This window comes from Aspergillus novofumigatus (genome assembly GCF_002847465.1).
Source record: "Aspergillus novofumigatus IBT 16806 chromosome Unknown P174scaffold_2, whole genome shotgun sequence".
Taxonomy (NCBI): domain Eukaryota; kingdom Fungi; phylum Ascomycota; class Eurotiomycetes; order Eurotiales; family Aspergillaceae; genus Aspergillus; species Aspergillus novofumigatus.
The window spans coordinates 722,138-740,183 of record NW_020194275.1 but is presented as its reverse complement, the minus strand read 5'-3'; the positions used below and the strand labels follow the sequence as shown (position 1 = coordinate 740,183).

Sequence of the window (18,046 nt, the reverse complement as noted above, 5' to 3'; positions counted from 1 at the left end):
TATCATCTTCATGCCTGGAGGAGGGACGAGGGATGCAGCGAAGTATTTGAGGCGTGTCTGATGGACCTCCTCCACTCCACACTTGGACCGTGATCGTGATGGAGCGCGTCATGTTCGTGTTGGATATTCTTCAAGTAGTTTAAGGTGTAGGCTGCCTCGTCCTGCGACTAGACTAGATTACAAGCTATGCAAGGCGCGCACCTTGTATCATCAATTATTGAATCAGCATCTCTATTGGACTCTCGAGGATCCCACGACTCCAGACAATCCAATTATCCTTCTTTCCATAGTAGCTTCCCCTCACTTCCTCCCACCATCTGCTCAATAGATGAAGGTTGTCGACGTGCTGCAAGTCGCGTCAACTCGTGTCTCTTACTTTTCTTCATTCATCATGATTCAACCCTTGATTGTCTTGATCATCCTACAGAAGAGATCCCTATCGTCTCTGTCCTCATGGTAGACCCGCGATAACGACACTACTCCGGAGATGACTGTCAACATACATGTAGATCATCAGTATGGGTTCATTAACCAGTTTAACAAAAGATAGTCATCAATGACAATGTAGATAGAAACATAGATAAACTACTATTACTTATTCAGTATAATACTCCTCCTAGGAAGTACTTGATGACTACAACTCCATCCCTTCGACGCGTCCCACTCCCACCGACTACCAAGAATTAAACCTCCTAGGACAACTTCAACTTCCAAGAATCAGGAAAGTCAGATCCCAATGCGTCCAGCACGTCGCGTCTTACTCTCGCGCACTGTCATCGTTTCAGCCCCTTCCTTTAGCAATACCTGCGTCCATGCCCATGATTCGGCGTCCACCGACTCTTACCTTAGTATATGACTGCTTATCTCAGAACCGGGCGTCCTTGCATGCATCAGGTCAGAATATAGGCAGACTGTAATCCATCGCTCAGCAGAAGCCGCATCTGACTCGGTTGAGTCTCCATGCTGATTTGTCAACGACGCGGCCAAACTAATAGACCTAACATTAAAGTCGAATCTTCGGTTGTCCTCAGCCAGTATTTCCTTGCGCGACGAGAGACAATATGAAACGGACAACGAACAACGCATCCCCAGCGGCTGCGTCGAGACTATCGTGATTCGTTTGAAAAGCGTCATGTAGACGCTAGGACGGTCTGTCTATTGCGTGTGTTTGAACTCTCGAGAGGTAGTCGAGCTGGAAAGGGTAGAGTCTTACGCGCTGGCGAATTGCCGCCGTTCAATTGATCTACGCTTAGACTTACGCTTGAAGGTAGTGCGTGTAGGCTTAGAGTCAAGCAGCTCGTGCTCCTGCACTAAAGAATGGATGTTCTGAATGCTCAACTGTTCATTCCACAGCCATCTCATTCATTCCATTTCTCGTGTCTACTCGAGATCCTAGGAAATACTTTTCTTAATGCCCGCCACTGATATTCGTTCCGATGACCTGTGGGCTGTCACCCGGTCTTGTACTTTATAGTCATTTGCCCCATTCTTCAGTGTTCTCGCGCAATGATATGGTATGTATACATGCTCTCGATATAACTGCAGTTCACCGCATACCAAGTATCGTCATATCTCATCCGCCCAAGGAATGCTGTCCATCGCTCCCTGTCGCTCTACGCATCGTGCTGCGGCGCGAGTCGCCAATCCCATGGCCTTGTCCATGACCTCTTGATACCGATATGCCTTCTCCTCTGCAGCCACGTCTTGTCCGGCTTTGCCATCCGCTCGTCGTGACTCGCGCCAGCGCGCCACTTCCACGGCATATGCACCAACAAAAGTATCCCCGGCCGCCGTGGTATCCAGCACCTTGCTGACCTTGGCGGCCGGAATCTGCTTCGTAAACCGATTGACACCATCCGCAGGGCCAGACGTCCCCGCATCCGTCGCACTATACCACACACCCTTGGACCCCAGCGTGATAAGCACATACGTCACGCCCAGCTGGTGGAAGTACCGCGCCACCTTCTCGTTTTTGCTCTCCTTCTCCACACCAGGGACAACCTTGAGCAAGTGCTCCTCAGACGGACTCATCAGCCCCGCCTCCGTCTCGTTCATAATGATATGGTCGACGGCAGTGTACACTTCCTCGGGCAGTCCACCAGGCGGTGCCGGCGCAGGGTTATACATGACATCCGGACCAGCCTCGATCCCCTTCTTCCCCTGCGCTCGATTATTCGCCTTCCACGCCCTAATATCCCGTAGAATGCCCACCACCGTGTCAACGGGGATCTCCCCCTGCATGACAATCACATCCGGCACCGGCGCCGCAAGCCCCATCCCCAGCACGTCCTCCGTCGCCCGCATCCCCGTGTAATTCGCCCCCGGCGAGAACAGAATCCGGTTCTCACCGCCAGCCGACGAGTCCACGATGATCACCGCCACCCCCGTATACGCATCCTCCACCACCCGCACGCGCGACGTGTCCACGCCGGACTTCTCAAGCGTGGGTTTCAGGAGCGCCTGGAAGTGGCCGTCCAGGGCGCCCACGGCTCCGACCATCTCGACTTTGATATCGCTCTCACTGCCACGCTGGCTCTCGGGCTTGTTGGGGGTCGAGGTCGAGGACGGTTTCCGCCGCGAGAGTCGCCCGCACGCGACGGCCTGGTTGGCGCCTTTTCCGCCGGCGCTGGTGAAATATGAGGATGAGGTGATTGTCTCGCCTGGTTCCGGGAAGCGAGGGGTTACGGAGACCATGTCGGCGTTGAGGGAGCCGATGACTCGGATTGTAGGTGCCATGATTGTAAGGAAGGACTAGAGAGGTATGTATGTTGTAGCTCTTCTCGTAGCCTCGCAGGCGGAGATGCGGGGTGAGTATTGTCTAGAACGATGGGACTTAGAGATGGCCAATTTCAAGATGTGGAGATTGATGAGAAGCGGGCACTTACATTATAGGTATTATTAGTAATATAGATTGTGTTTGCTGAAAGGGTCGCAGTCTTGAAGAACGTACTCCGTAGAATCATGGAGACATGGCCTCCGTCATCGATGGGGTTCCAGCGGTGGGGACCTTTGCGAAGCTCCCCCACTTTGGGTTCCTCTCACCAACAGCAACCCGCAGTTGCTCAATGGAGAAATACAGTAGCAGGGCAATTGTGTCTGAGGCTACAAAGTACCAATATCGTTCACTCATGGCGGGATATATTGATCTAATAGTCTTGCAAATCCGTACACCGAAAGAAGCTCATGCGCCGTACGCCTGTTCAAACCCTTCGTCCCAAGTATCGCAAGGTCAAAATGTACTCCTTCCCCTCATTTAATACATAACCCTTGATATGAAAATGAACCAGAGCATATGCGCTATGGGATTGTCGCGTCTTGGCAACAAGTCAAAGAAACAGCTTATACACCGTGCCGATAGACCTGTGATCCACCAGAGCGGATTTGGATCGTATCGCGTCTCTGGAGAACCACCAATGCTCTGTTGAGAGCTTGCTCGGTGTAGCCTCTGCCATCGACGAATTCCCGTCTCAGAGTGGCCAAACTTGTGCTCCAGCCAATGGGGAGACGGCGCTTCAGCTCATCCTCGATCTTGCTGACCTCCTCCATCAGCTCTTTGCTGCCCTGGCCTTCACCTTGTGTGACTGCATCCATGGTGGAAGCCAAGAAGAGGCGAATGGCTTCGTCGACATGCGCCTCGGTGGCAATCGGCGACAGGCTCAACTTGGCCAATGACTCGGTGATACGAACAATGGCTTCCAACTGACGCACGGTGATGGGAATGGAGGAACGGGTGTTGGCATCCATCTCTGCCCGATGGACTTGCTTCCGGATGGACACAAAGTGCGAGGAAAGCTTCTCCGCAGCTTCGGGCGAAAGACGGGGAGCACACCGGCTAGATTCACTTGTTAGCTCGATTCTTCCTTGACAATGTGCGATCAAGGACATACCTTCGGCAGTAGCTGATGTAGCGCTTCATCTTCTCCAAAGGAATCTCGGCCTCGACTTGTTCCTCAATACCTCTGCCGCCCATATGAACACCCATCACGTGTCGGGCAATGGTCTCGTCACGCTTGCGGTCATGGTCATCGCGAACGATGAAGATCATATCGAAACGTGACAAAATAGTCGTTTGAAAGTCAATGTTCTCTCCAGGTGTTTTCAAGTCATCGTATCGACCGAAGATAGGGTTGGCAGCCGCCAACACCGATGTTCGCGAATTAAGAATGGTCGTGATACCGGCTTTGGCGATCGAAATGGTTTGCTGCTCCATAGCTTCGTGGATGGCGACCCGGTCTTCGTCCCGCATCTTGTCGAACTCATCGATACAGACAACACCTCCATCAGCCAGGACCATAGCACCACCTTCTAGATAGAATTCGCGTGTCTGATGGTCTCTCTGCACTGATGCGGTCAAACCAGCCGCTGACGAACCTTTACCGGATGTGTAGATAGCGATGGGGGATACTTTTTCAGTAAACTTCAGCAATTGTGACTTGGCAGTACCGGGGTCACCAAGGAGTAGCACGTTGATGTCTCCACGAAGCTTCATCCCGTCGGGTAGAATCTTCTTCGAACCGCCCATGAGCAGGCACACGATGGCCTTTTTGATGTCCAAATTACCCCAAATAGAGGGGGCAACGCTCCTGGCGAGAGCCTCGTACAGATCCTCCCGGCGACTAAGCTCCAGGAACTCCTGCTCTTCTTCTTCGGTGAACATGGCATTTCCCTTTGCCGTATGATCCAGATCGGTGCTGATGCCAACCGCCCGCAGATATGGGTTGCGAATAGCCACAGCTCCATCTTTCTTGCCCCCTTGGAGTAAACAGAGAAAATACCCATTACTGTGCATCGAGATCCAGGCACCACTCGGTTGGCCAGGTATCGATCGGCCGAGATGAGAACGTGTCTGGGAAGCTCACCCACCGGCACCTGGTCGGGCGCTTCCTGAAGTTTGAGAACTTGCTGATCAACGAATTGACATTTCTCGTGGGCAATCACATAAGGATCGAGGGGGCACTGCTCGCCGGGCTCTTCACCGGGTAGCTTTTCACGGCCACACCGTCTGGGAAGCGTTAGGCCAGAGAAACCGCCTTCTACTCGGATGTTTTCGCTATGGTCGCAGCCCTTGCATCGGATGTGGACAACGGTGGCCTTGGATGATATCGTAGACGCGCCAATCACAATTCCCGGAATACGAACAAGGTGAGAGATGTTTGTAGCGTTCAGGTCCCGAATGGAGATGTGTGATGCGGATGAGTGAAGCAAGAGCTGGTGGGATGGAAGGACGATGTCTCTTTGAGATGGATAGACAATTCGCTGAGTGCATTGTTGGAGAGCTGCCTCGAACTAGAGAACGCAAAGATGGTTAGAGTCGGCCGTTATGAGTCTGAAGGCCATACTCACAAGGGGGATGATATCGGCAGGTTCGGTTGTGAGCTTGTGAGCGAGCTCCTCGTTGTACGATATTAAATGGGCAATATCAATGTCACAGTAGTATTGCTTCACGAGAACATTCTGCCGCAGTTGATCACTATAAATTCGGTTAGTCTGTACAAGATTTCAATGTCCATCGGCCAAAATACCGGTAAATAAATGCGTTGTCAAGTTGGAACTCCAATACAAACTCGCGCAGCCTTGCTTGGATTTGTGTGCGGGACTCTTCTGCGCCATCTGTGCTGGGAGCAAGAACGCTCAGAGTATAGGGAGTACGTCTGTCCATATTGAAGACAGCGATGGAGGCTGATGGGGAAGGGGAAGATTGCGTGGATGATGGAGCACCTCTATCAAGGAGAAGATGCGGACAACTTTTGCACTGTTGAAACACGAATGCAACGCGTCGCGTCCGAACACGCGTTAATTGATTTTAGCCTCAGGCAGACACAGGCTTTGGCTGAGCACCGGGGCGCTGCCGGGAAAATGTTCACCCGATACCCAAAATAGGTCTAGGTGCCGCGGCCTCGGGGCCTGGCGCCTTACCCGATCAGGATGCGCTGTCATGATCCCAAAGAATGAAGCCCCGTATCATTGCTCGCTGGTATCTGGGTGACGTTGCGGTCTGATTTCCTTTTGTCTTTTCCTGAAATTGGTCTCTTTCCCCCTATTGGCAGGCCGACTGCGCAGTTGAAAGATAGTTGGTGAAGACACGGCTGCTCTGTCACTTCTAGAACGACTCGAACAGCTGTCTCCGTGTCATGTTAAGATAGTGTCGCTCTCCAACTTCTGGCCGCCGGAGTCGGTCATTAGGCCTGCACGCAATGTCCTCTATGAGCCCACGCAAATCGATCGATAGCTTGGCCTCGGGTACATCCACGCCTTCGCTTTCTCAGTTTTCGCTCAGTCAGATCGAATCTCCCCGTGCTCCGCCGCAGAAGTACCCTTTGCGAAGAGGATCAACTGCCAGCTCCATAGCTAGCATTGCTAGCATTGGAGGGGTGCTTGATCCATCCCAACACCATGGTTCAATCGCGGAGTCAGGACAAAATGGTGCGGTGTCTCTAGTCTCTCATAGTTGTTCTTATCACTAATCAATGCGTTGTGCAGCAATTTCCACCCTTCTTCAGCCCCCGATCGTCCGCACAGGTCTTGTTCCGCATACCGCCGTAGCGTCCACTGGGTACAAGCCGCCCAGCACACGAGACATCCCTCCGGTCACATTGACAAATATTCCCCATGTGGACTCGAAAGCCTTTCAGCCGTACCTGTCGCAGGTTGGGTCACTATACGAGGTGTTTCAGCAGGCAAAAGAGTCTACGGCCGATCAGGATGCTCAACTAGCTCGGGATGGCAAAACTGCTCCGAGGCCAGACGAGCATGGCTCTCTGATGCCCCTGCCTACGGAGAGACGAGCATCCGTGCTGTCGACGAGTTCCAGAGCAACATCGCCTTTCGATCCACGGGGTCGAAGGCGGTCGTCTGGTCGAGGCCGCGGCCAGGGCATCACACCGCTGTCTGTAATTCCACCGGTCTATTTCGAGGATGACTTTCACCTTGAAAACCCTCGGACTTTCGATGTGGTATCTGAGAAGTCGGAAGTTGTGAGACCGCCAAAGCTGCCAGGAAAGGACGGCCAAGGGACCAATGAATCGGCCGCTGAAACAGCAAACACCGGGAGAAAGGCGCTTGCCACAAATGCAATCCTACAAGAAAAGCTCTCGTGGTACATGGATACTGTCGAGGTCCACCTCATCTCTTCCATCTCGAGTGCGTCTAAATCGTTCTTTACCGCGCTGGGCTCCCTGCGTGAGTTACATTCAGAGGCAGCCGATTCGGTCAAAAGGATACAAATCCTACGAAAAGATCTTCAAAAGATTGACCGTGAGATGGCATTGGGTGGGTTGAAAATTGTCAATCTGCGACGCCGCAGGGAGAATGTGCGAATGCTTGCGGACGCGGTATCCCAGCTGCGAGATGTGGTTCAGTCAGTTGCCCGATGTGAGGAATTGGTTGAGAACGGGCAAATCGAGGAAGCTGCAGACAGTCTTGAAGAAGTGGAGCGATTGATGGCTGGGCAGCAAACCACCAATAGCGGCGAGGATGGTGCATCGCGGGATCGATCCAGGAAGCCGATCGACTTGCGGAGACTTAAGGCCCTTGAAGGTGCTTCGGATGACCTTGCGCAACTGAGGTACCGGATAGGCATGGGATACGAGAACCGGTTCTTGAACGATCTACTTGGGGACTTGCGCAAACACATTGAGAATGTGCCTTCGGATGTGACACTACAACGCTGGGGCTCCTCGTTCCAACGACAACGCGGAGCGCAGCGGCCAGGTGCCTCGTCATCTCCAGCTTATATGAAGTTTGATGAAGACGTGAGATCACGGCTCCATACGAATCTGATTGGACTCGCCCGTGCGCAATACACGACACCAGCAGCGACTTCGTTCAAGACAGCAGTTCTCCGGGAGATGAAGGGCCTAATCCGTAAACACATGCCTAGCTCCAGCGATGATGACAACGAGTCGGTGGTGTCAGTGTCTACGCACAGGTCCCAACAACGTAGCCAACAAGAGAAATCATCGATACTGGCGCGCAACCTGCGCGCTCTAGACGCGGAGGATGCCTACAATATGCTCACTCGAGTCTATACCGGCATCAGCGAGTCATTGCGGAGACTTAGCGTTCAAGTCAAAGTACTTCTCGACATCGCCAGCGGGCTTGAGAGTCCTCCGGCTGCTGGCCTCAGTTCACCCCCTCGAAGTCCTGACCCACAGAGTATGACCAACCCGAGGGGTTCTCGGCTGCCAGCGACAATCCAAGCGCAGGACGAAATCTTGCAGGTTCTGGACATGTCCAGCCTTCTTGGACAGGCTGTTGACATTGCTCAGTCACAAATTACGAAGGTATTGAAGGTTCGGTCGGAACAGACATCTCAATTGCCCAAGGAGGAGTTTCTCCGCTACTTCACGCTGAATCGACTTTTTGCCGACGAATGCGAGGCTATTTCTGGGAGAAGTGGCACAGCCCTGAAGACTGTTGTCAGTAACCAGATCCGCGAGTACATTAACAGATTTGGGGAGAACCAACGGCACCGTCTCGTCGACGTGATGGACTCTGACCGATGGGACGCGCGCGATTTTGGTGAGACTGAGACTGCCATTCTCAGCAGAATTCTCGATGCAAGCACCAAGGATGTTGAAGCCTGGTTAGCTGCCTCTAGGATCTGGTCGCCGCAGGAGCAGCAGACCGAGAATGCCAGACGCCATTCTGCTGCCACCAATGGCACAGGCAAGGACAAGGTGCGCAGTGCCGTGATTGACGAGCAGAAATACATCCTTCCCGAATGCGCGGTGGCGATGATGAAGAGCATTGAGGAGTTTCAGTTTCTTATGGCCAATATTCCAAGTATGATACAGGATATAGCCCCTGGTCTGTTGGAGTCATTGAAGTTATTTAATTCTCGATCTTCGCAGCTCATTCTTGGTGCTGGGGCCACGAGGAGCGCGGGGTTGAAAAATATTACCACAAAACATCTCGCTCTTTCCTCACAGGCCCTGAGCTTTATCATCGCCTTGGTACCTTATATAAGGGAATTCGTGCGACGGCATGCCCCGTCGAGCCCCCTGATGGGCGAATTCGACAAGGTCAAACGACTGTACCAGGAACACCAGTCTGGGATCCACGAGAAACTCGTGGACATCATGAGCGGCCGGTCTTCTGTGCACGTCAACTCAATGAAGAAGATTGACTGGGACGCCGCGGCGGGAAATAATGTCAACCCGTACATGGAGACCTTGACGAAGGAAACGGGCACTCTGCACCGTGTTCTGAGCAAGCATCTGCCGGAGACGACAGTCATGATGATCATGGACCCGGTGTTTAGAAGCTACCGCGATCAGTGGACCAGAGCTTTTGAAGAGGTCACCGTCCGCACGGAGGCCGGTAAACAGAGGTACGTGGCTTTATGCGAGTTTCGAGTCGATCTGTTCTAACCATTCTCAGGATGCAACGGGATGCAGAACATTTCCAGACCAAGCTAAGCAAGATCGACGGCTTCGGAGACTTGGGACAGCGTCTGCTTGAGTTGGTCCAGGGCAAGAGTACTACATCGCCGGACGAGAAGCCAGCCGCATCAACCGAGTCACCGAAGGAATCTCCCCGGGAGACCAGTGAAGAGAGCTCGAGGAGTTCCTCTTGACGTTAGGACGCATGGCATGGCATGTTAGCTAATCCTTACTGTCCGACAGCACCGCTAATCACCGACATGTTCATAATATTAATAGGGGATGCTACATTGTTTAGACTTGTACATAAGTGATGCTATCATACCATACCCTCACTACATCTCCATATACTTCATGCATGATTTCATATCATTTCATTTCATCAACGAATTGTATACTTTACAGTAGAATCATAACGAAGCCCTCGCTTCAATGAATGCATACCATACAGACCACACCAGACCAAGGTCCAAACGCACCGCGCAGACCCAGACCCAGACCCAGACCAAACTCCAGCAAAACCCGCATGCCGGTTCACCCAAATCTAAACACACATTCGTATTATCGACAAAACTCACGCCTTATTCGCACCAAGACCCTTGTTCTCGCCTAGGGAACGAGGCTCATGACCGCCCTTGCCGCTCGAGTGGCCAGGGGCACCGCCGCCGCTGTGCATGCCGCCGGCAGGGACATCGGGGAGGTCAGCTGTGCGGTTGACGCGGTCGAGGTGATCGTTCTGCTCTCGTTAGTTACTTATCCATATTTCCATAGATACTGACTGGAGTGGTGGTGGACGTGGACATACAGCAGAGTTGATACCGTGGATCTTTGTCTCGCCGGCCTCGATGGCGTTGTCGGACTGGGGGACGCCGTTGTCGTATTCTGCTCCGCGAGGCATGGTGATTGTTTCGTGTGTCTTTGAATGTAGATGTGGATAGATCTGGAAGAGGTTAGCTAGCTGGTTTCGATTTGAGCGTTTGCGTGGTGATTCGTACGATATAGATAGTTGATGAGAGGATCGGTAGTGTAGTGTAGTGTAGTGTAGCTTGTGGTCTATGACTTGAATCGGAATCGATAGTAGTTGACGATGCCAGCAGCAAAGGGAGTTTCTGGCTCTATATAGCTCTCTCTCTGAGCTCGATGGAACCGACGTTGGTAGATATTCTTGGTCGTAGTGGAAGACGACACTGACAGCATCATGAGGTCATTGTGGAGCGAGGACCGAGAACCAATGACTTCATCTGTCCGGTTGAGGTGCGATGACAACAAAGTGAACTAGTCATTGATAGAGGGTCTGAAGGGGTTCTATTACGATATTTGAGATATATTTGACAGGTTAAGAGGTAAGACTTGGCAAATGGACGCGCGAGTGTATGGAGCTATGACTTGGAGGCTAGTATATTGTGTTCGGTGTACCTGATCCTGATCCTTCAGGCAATATTACCCCACCAACTGGCAAGTACACTGAAGATACCTCAGGCACGGATCTTTTGCCTGAAACAAGTTCAGCCACGCTCTATGCAGATAAGAACCAACAACTCGCGGAGCAGCTGAGCATGCGCTTCTTGACTCGCCGTCGAGATATATCATATGCTGCATGCATGAGGAGGGACAGTGCAGGAAGGGGTAAAAATCGAACCGTCCTCCATCTCACCACAACCTAAATCATGTAGTAGACACCTACCACTCTTCTTGGATACAATCTCCCAGATAGTACTTCACTTGGGAGATTTCAAATAAAAGAAAAAAAATGCCCTCAATGAAAGTCATCATTCTGCACAGCCCCGGGCCCCAGAAACTCTCAAACTCACTCACCACCCCATCCCAACCCCCAAACCAGGTGAACTCCGCATCAAAATCAAAGCATTCGGCCTCAACCGCTGCGACCTCCTCACTCGGCAGGGCCACGGCCACCACCCATCACCTATCCACGAATCCCCGGCATCGAAGCCGTCGGCATCGTCGACGGAGCCCCAGGCCTAGAACACACGTTCCCGCGGGGTAGCATCGTAGCGACCGCCATGGGCGGGATGGCGACTGTTTTCGACGGGGGCTACGCCGAGTACACATGCGTACCAGCGGGGCAGACGCAGCTCCTCCGGCTCAAAACGACTCTGCCATGGGAGATCCTCGGAGCGATCCCGGTGATGGTGCCGACGGCGTGGGGGGCGCTGATTCGGTCGCTGGGGCTTAGGGCCCGGGATCGATTGCTGATACGCGGGGGACGACGGCTGTGGGGCTGGCGGCTGCTGCGATTGCGAAGGTGCACGGGGCGTATGTGGCCAGTACGACGAGGAAGAAGGAGCGGGAGGCGATGTTACTTGAGAATGGGGCGGATCGGGTCTGGATTGATGATGGCGCGGTTGCAGCGCAGATTGGGGATGCTGGCTCGGGGGTTACTATGATAAAGTGCTGGAGCTGGTGGGTGCGGCTACTTTGGCTGACTCGCTGCGGTGTGTGAAGAAAGGGGGTGTTGTATCTCTGGTGGGCAGGTTGAGCGAGAAGGAGGATCTGGAGCAGGTGGATCTGATGGAGTTGATCCCTTCTGGGATCAAGCTGACGGTGTACCGGGGGACGTCTGAGGATTTCATGAGCACGCCGCTGGATGCGATACTGAGGCTGGTTGAGCAGGGACGTTTGAAATTCAAGATAGGACGAGTGTTGCGGATGGAACAGATTGTCGAGGCCCATCGGTGTATGGAAGAGAATGAAGCGGAAGGGAAGATTGTGATTCTCCCTTGAGGTAGAGGGTGCAACAGCTTTTTTCTTCCCATTGACTTGATTATAGACAGATTCTAGTTGTTAAATGGATAGACGTGATGAAATAGAGCACTTGGATATTTATTTCTAATGCCCACCAGGCTCCTCATCCATATTCTATCGTCATTAGATCTGCCATCTTTTAGGTAGGGGATCAAGCTGGGCCAGATCTACGCGCTCTGGAGACTGGAGTGTCTAAACGACGAGAACACAGTAGGACAACTAAGGTCAATAGGTATGTTTCCCGTGCGGTTCTGCAGCGGCACCACCAGGTATGCCAGCGGTGACCTTCGACTGGCTCGACAAATCCACCTGTATCAGTTTGTGGAAGGCCAAAGTGTATCGGCCAACTACTCACGGATCCGTTGGTACCTGAGCCATGGAAGCCCCTGATTGAGTTCATTGAGGACGTGCGCAGGAGGGACCACGCAGTCGGGAGGTATGTCTTGTCGCCCGGTACCTTTGCTGAGCCAGGCAAACCAGGCATGGGCATGGTCCGGCAGCATTTCTCGATAATGAGATCGATTACTGTGTCCTGCGCCCTAGTTAGTTCATGCGTAAGTGAGAGTTATTTACTCATTGAACCTGCTAACTCTCGTTGCTTTCGTCATTGTGGCATCAGAGAACCTCTTAGAGGCCCCCATGTGCAGTGATTCGCAATCAGAGAGCATGATCTACGCAGCCTACGGCGACGGCTATCCCCTTCATCAGTGCCATTGACATTGTGGCAGTCGCTTTTCGAGCCCTGGCAGATCCTCAATCACACAATCGCGATCACCGCATTCTGGGACCAGAGCTTCTCACGTATGATCAGATAGCCGAGAAGCTGACTGCGATCTTGGGCCGACAGGTCGAGCATGTCAAGATGACAGGAGCCGAGCGGTACGAAGTATTGATCAAGGCTGGCGTCTCAGGCTACTATGCCCGGTCTCCGGGGTAATCTCGCGACTGCAGCATCAACTGGCTCTGAGACTGGAATGAGCAACAGAGTGGAAATAGTCACTGGACGAGCTGCAAGAACTTTTCGATCAGATTGCACAGGAGAACAAAGTTATTTGGAGTGAGGAGTTTATTGAACGGCACAAACGTACCTCTCTAGCTTATGATCATCAGGGAGGTCTAATGTGGTGTCCATGGTTCATTCTCTATAACAGCGCAAGAATCAACCCGCTAAAAGTGGTCAAAACCTGATTGGCAGAAAAAAGTCACATGCTGTGATCCTACGGGCGGGTCATGACATCATAACCCAGCAGCTTTCCCCAGATCTGCTGTCCGGTTGTCGAGCGGGGATTCTTACCTTAGTTACCAGTCAGTACCTGTGAGGTATGCTACAACATCATTACAGAACCATTATCAAAAAATGACATGACCTGTTGATCAGCAATTTCTCGTTGGATTAAGTAGTTCTGCCGTGGTGGGGAAATCCGAACGATCGACAGTTTACCTTATGTAGGAGGGCGAGACCCCTTGTACGTAGTGGCAAAGCTCAGATTAGGACTAAGCTACGGAGGTACATACTGCATGAAATACAGAGTAAAAAGGCGCAAAGCTACCATTGCACACCGAGAACATTTCTGGTCTACTCCGATGCAAATTAACATTTCTACTAAAATTAGTGAAGTACGTTACTCAATTGGGGGACCAGAAATAAAAAGTAGTATAAAAAACAGAAAAAAACAGTGGTTGCACAGACACAAAACCCTGGTCAAGCTTGGGCGGGCTAAGGGCCCAAGGCCTGGAAGATGGTAGCATGCCTTCCTTGTCCTTGGTCTAGGTGCGTAAAACCCCCAACACTTTTAAAGCAAGTACGTACGTAGCAAGACAGTCCATTAAAAAGGAGACGAACTAGGGGGCGCAGAAATTTTCTTTTTCGTCAGATAAATTATTGGCATTCCAAGTTTTATAATTCTACCTCTTCACTATATTTTGAACTCCCTTCAAAACCTCTACACCCCTCCCTCTTCTCGTGCGGCCTCAAACCTGGTCGGGTACCTGAGACAAGACGAACCTCACCCGCAGCTGAATCTGGACAAACGCAGAACCAACCTCCCACACTAGACTAATCCCCGCCACTCGGACCCCCGCACGGTCGAAACCACCTTTTTCTTGGAGAAGAGAGAAGGAGAGACGGGAGACGAAAAGCTGCAGGTTCGTGCCTCTTCCATTTCTTTTCCTCAGCGCCCGCCTTTCTCTCATTGTGATCTTTTGACCCCAGCTGGATTGTGCTTCGTGCTGGTCAGCTCTGCCTGAGATTGGCTTCAATTGTTTCTGCTTTGATTCTTTACGAGATTGCATACCTCCTACAGCTTCTAATCTCAAATTCAAGGTATCACAATGGACAGCGAGGATACTGGTCCCGACCCTCCCAAGAGAGATGTTCGCAACCACATCCTCTTTGAGATTGCTACCGAAGTCGCCAACCGAGTCGGTGGTATTTACTCCGTGCTCAAGTCTAAAGCTCCAGTCACTACAGCTGAATATGGTGATCGATACACCCTGATCGGCCCTCTCAACCGGGCCTCCGCAGCTGTGGAGGTGGAGGAGCTGACTCCCTCGAACCCTCGCATGGTGGAGACCATGAACTCCATGAAGGAGCGTGGCATTGACATGGTATATGGTCGCTGGCTGATTGAGGGTGCTCCCCGGGTCCTCCTCATCGACACAGGAACTGGATACAAGTACCTGGATGAGTGGAAGGGCGACCTATGGAATATCGCCGGTATTCCGTCTCCGGCCTCGGATACGGAGACCAATGAGGCCATTGTCTTCGGTTACTTGGTGGCATGGTTTTTGGGAGAAGTACGTCAGCTTCCCGTGGACACTAACTGCAAATTGAACTGCAAGGCGATGATTGCTAACTGATGGCCTTAGTTTATCGCTCACGAACGCCGGCGTGCAGTAGTCGCTCATTTCCACGAATGGCTTGCCGGTGTCGCCCTGCCTCTGACCAAGAAGAGGCACATGGATCTGACCACTATCTTCACGACTCATGCAACCTTGCTTGGTCGGTATCTTTGCGCCGGGTCTGTCGACTTTTACAACAATCTACAGCATTTCGATGTGGACGCCGAGGCTGGCAAGAGAGGCATCTATCATAGGTACTGCATCGAGAGAGCCGCCGCGCACGGCGCAGACGTCTTCACTACGGTCTCACACATCACTGCATTTGAGAGTGAGCATCTGCTCAAGCGCAAACCGGACGGGGTGCTTCCCAATGGATTGAACGTCAAGAAATTCGCAGCAGTGCATGAGTTCCAAAACTTACACTCCCAGTCCAAAGAGAAGATCAACGACTTCGTTCGCGGTCACTTCTATGGCCACAATGACTTTGATCTGGACAACACACTCTACGTCTTCACGGCAGGTCGGTATGAATTCCGGAACAAGGGAGTGGATATGTTCATTGAGGGCCTGGCTCGTCTCAATCATCGCCTCAAAGCTAGCGGGTCCAAAACGACTGTTGTGGCCTTTATCATCATGCCCGCACAGACATCGTCGCTGACTGTGGAGGCCCTCAAGGGTCAAGCGGTCGTCAAGTCCTTGCGAGATACAATCGAGATGATCGAAAAGAGTATCGGAAAAAGGATGTACGAGCGTTGCTTAGCCTGGAGAGAAGGCGACAACATGCCCGACGAGAAGGATTTGATTACCAGCCAAGACCGTGTGCTGCTGCGTCGGAGACTTTTCGCCATGAAGCGGCACGGACTGCCTCCGATTGTGACGCACAACATGCTCAATGACCATGAGGATCCGATTCTCAACCAAATTCGTCGGGTCGAGCTTTTCAACTACCCGACGGACCGCGTCAAGGTCATCTTCCATCCGGAGTTCCTGAACTCCTCCAATCCGGTTCTGCCTCTGGATTACGACGACTTTGTCCGTGGTACGCATCTGGGAGTCTTCCCCTCGTACTACGAACCCTGGGGTTACACGCCCGCAGAATGTACCGTGATGGGCGTTCCAAGCATCACCACCAACTTGTCCGGTTTCGGCTGCTACATGGAGGAATTGATTGAAAACTCCTCCGACTATGGAATCTACATTGTGGACCGTCGCATGAAGGGCGTTGACGACTCGGTCAATCAGCTGACTGAATTCATGTTCAACTTTGTCCAGAAGAGTCGGCGACAGCGCATTAACCAAAGGAACCGCACGGAACGTTTGAGTGATCTGCTCGATTGGAAGCGTATGGGTTTGGAATATGTCAAGGCTAGACAGCTGGCTCTAAGAAGAGGTGAGGAAACTCAGTGGGACCAAGCCGTTTACTTGATGCTGACTCCATGTATAGCCTACCCTTCATCCTTCGATGGTACCGAAGACTATTTCGACGTCATTGGAGGAACAGAGCAGAAACTTTCGCGTCCATTGTCAGTCCCGGGTCTCCGCGGGATCGATCGGGACTGATGACTCCGGGTGATTTTGCTACCATTCAGGAAGTCAAGGAGGACCTGGGCACTGAGGACTATATCGCATGGCGTTTGCCGTAAGTCTCTATCTTGATCCGGGCAATGAGGACAGGACATCACTGACAAGACGCAGTACTAGCGAGGAGGAAGAGCCTGATGACCATTACTTCCCGCTCACTCTACGGACGAAGAAGTCTTCGGATCGACCTTCGTCGCCATTGGATAGCATCCCCGTTAACGGTGGCCGCTGATTCCGATGGCCATGATCGAAGGGTTTGATCACTCGCGGATCCACAACTCCAAGTGAGCATGATTTAAATTTAAAGAATCAAGTCACCGGCAGCTGTAACCCCACTGATTGTCGATCTGCATTTTTTTTCTCATTTCATTGTTCATTGTTTTCTCTCATTCTGCATCAAACCTGCATGTTCTCTTTCCTTGTTCTCTGGATCATCATTTCAACTACGTGCTATATTTCTTGGAGATGATTGATGTGGACTTATTTGACCCGACTGTTTGTTGCGTCAATCTGATCATGATCGCCTAATGATTGAGTTGCCGTGCTGCTGATGAACTCTGTGTCATGTCTGCATCTGTTCATCGTGTCATTTGTGCCTTGCTCTCTACATAGCGTGCTGTTTCATTGTTTCCCTTGAATCTCCATGCTGGTGGATTCTTCTGTCAACAGAGATGAGGCCTTACCTTGAGAAATTGCATTTGTATATCTCGAAGTGTCTACTGCAATCAAGTATCTAGTAACAATAGGCGGTACGTCGACTATTTGAGCAGTAATATGAGCATGATTCATGAGGTTGCAAGGATACTCTCATGTTTGTCTTGCGTCCCAGCATTTCCTATTGGAGGATTGAGTCATTATTCGCATGGTCCGTCGGCAATTATCGGATCTAGGAGAGGGTGAAATGGGGCCACGATCATAGTGATGTGATGAGAACTCTAATACTGCACACTTTTAAAGCCAATCAAAGAAACTGGTAGTTTTCGTAGCCCACAGTGGGTAGCAACGTTGAACCTGAACAGATAGAGGTTGGAGCCATCCCGGTGAGACTGATATGTGTGGTCATGGTGGGGTAATCGGCCTGCTCCCCTCCGCTCTGCTATTTCTACCCTCCTCCTCTTCTCCTTCTCCTTCTTGTGTCTCAATCTTCCGTTCATCGTGTCAATTCATCGATAGAAACTTCTGCCATCCCTCTGGTAGGACTCACCATGGGGCCGCGCAGTCAGGATGACCCTCGGGGTCATTTCGCTAGGGGTTGAGATGGGTCAAGGTATCGTACATTGTATAATAACAGTCACTGCTCGCGCATGACAGGTGTTCGATCTGGGTTTCTGTCTGAAGACTGGTGCTTTCGTTCGGCATGCTCGACCGGTCTGTGGTCAATTTTGACCCGGAGGACCGAGAGTCCCAGTCTACAGACAGAAACCCGGTCGTTCTGAGATTATACTGTCATAACTTGATCTAGATAATACTAGCGAAAG

The 18,046-nt window shown here is 51.8% G+C and overlaps 6 protein-coding genes across 6 annotated transcripts; 3 read left to right on the top strand and 3 right to left on the bottom strand.

Moving 5' to 3' along the window:
- Positions 1-1,465: 1,465 nt before the first annotated feature.
- On the bottom strand, positions 1,466-2,921 carry P174DRAFT_401156 (ribokinase). Its single transcript, XM_024823922.1, has 2 exons — positions 2,886-2,921; positions 1,466-2,818 (listed from the first exon to the last, which is right to left on the bottom strand). The coding sequence occupies exon 2, from the start codon at positions 2,734-2,736 to the stop codon at positions 1,567-1,569; it is 1,170 nt and encodes a 389-aa protein (XP_024685138.1). The 5' UTR covers positions 2,737-2,818; positions 2,886-2,921; the 3' UTR covers positions 1,466-1,566.
- A 204-nt stretch (positions 2,922-3,125) lies between these two features.
- P174DRAFT_438317 (MCM DNA helicase complex subunit MCM5) lies at positions 3,126-5,716 on the bottom strand. Its single transcript, XM_024826513.1, has 5 exons — positions 5,523-5,716; positions 5,344-5,470; positions 4,776-5,286; positions 3,888-4,752; positions 3,126-3,832 (listed from the first exon to the last, which is right to left on the bottom strand). Exons 1-5 carry the CDS (start codon positions 5,657-5,659, stop codon positions 3,340-3,342), a joined length of 2,133 nt encoding a protein of 710 aa, XP_024685137.1. The 5' UTR covers positions 5,660-5,716; the 3' UTR covers positions 3,126-3,339.
- Positions 5,717-5,978: 262 nt separating this feature from the next.
- P174DRAFT_448297 (vacuolar protein sorting-associated protein 54) lies at positions 5,979-9,740 on the top strand. Its single transcript, XM_024828750.1, has 3 exons — positions 5,979-6,423; positions 6,481-9,331; positions 9,382-9,740. The coding sequence occupies exons 1-3, from the start codon at positions 6,195-6,197 to the stop codon at positions 9,575-9,577; spliced, it is 3,276 nt and encodes a 1,091-aa protein (XP_024685136.1). The 5' UTR covers positions 5,979-6,194; the 3' UTR covers positions 9,578-9,740.
- On the bottom strand, positions 9,740-10,743 carry P174DRAFT_448296 (uncharacterized protein). The gene is made up of 3 exons (XM_024828749.1): positions 10,379-10,743; positions 10,189-10,323; positions 9,740-10,119 (listed from the first exon to the last, which is right to left on the bottom strand). The coding sequence occupies exons 2-3, from the start codon at positions 10,279-10,281 to the stop codon at positions 9,958-9,960; spliced, it is 255 nt and encodes an 84-aa protein (XP_024685135.1). The 5' UTR covers positions 10,282-10,323; positions 10,379-10,743; the 3' UTR covers positions 9,740-9,957.
- A 101-nt stretch (positions 10,744-10,844) lies between these two features.
- P174DRAFT_509736 (uncharacterized protein) lies at positions 10,845-12,125 on the top strand (the record flags this gene model as incomplete). The annotated part of the gene is made up of 5 exons (XM_024831602.1): positions 10,845-11,009; positions 11,179-11,223; positions 11,286-11,616; positions 11,670-11,778; positions 11,802-12,125. The coding sequence occupies exons 1-5, from the start codon at positions 10,940-10,942 to the stop codon at positions 12,123-12,125; spliced, it is 879 nt and encodes a 292-aa protein (XP_024685134.1). The 5' UTR covers positions 10,845-10,939.
- Positions 12,126-13,999: 1,874 nt separating this feature from the next.
- Positions 14,000-17,093, top strand: P174DRAFT_438314 (glycogen [starch] synthase). Its single transcript, XM_024826512.1, has 6 exons — positions 14,000-14,291; positions 14,470-14,942; positions 15,015-16,377; positions 16,432-16,514; positions 16,577-16,626; positions 16,683-17,093. Exons 2-6 carry the CDS (start codon positions 14,478-14,480, stop codon positions 16,798-16,800), a joined length of 2,079 nt encoding a protein of 692 aa, XP_024685133.1. The 5' UTR covers positions 14,000-14,291; positions 14,470-14,477; the 3' UTR covers positions 16,801-17,093.
- The last annotated feature ends 953 nt before the right edge of the window (positions 17,094-18,046 follow it).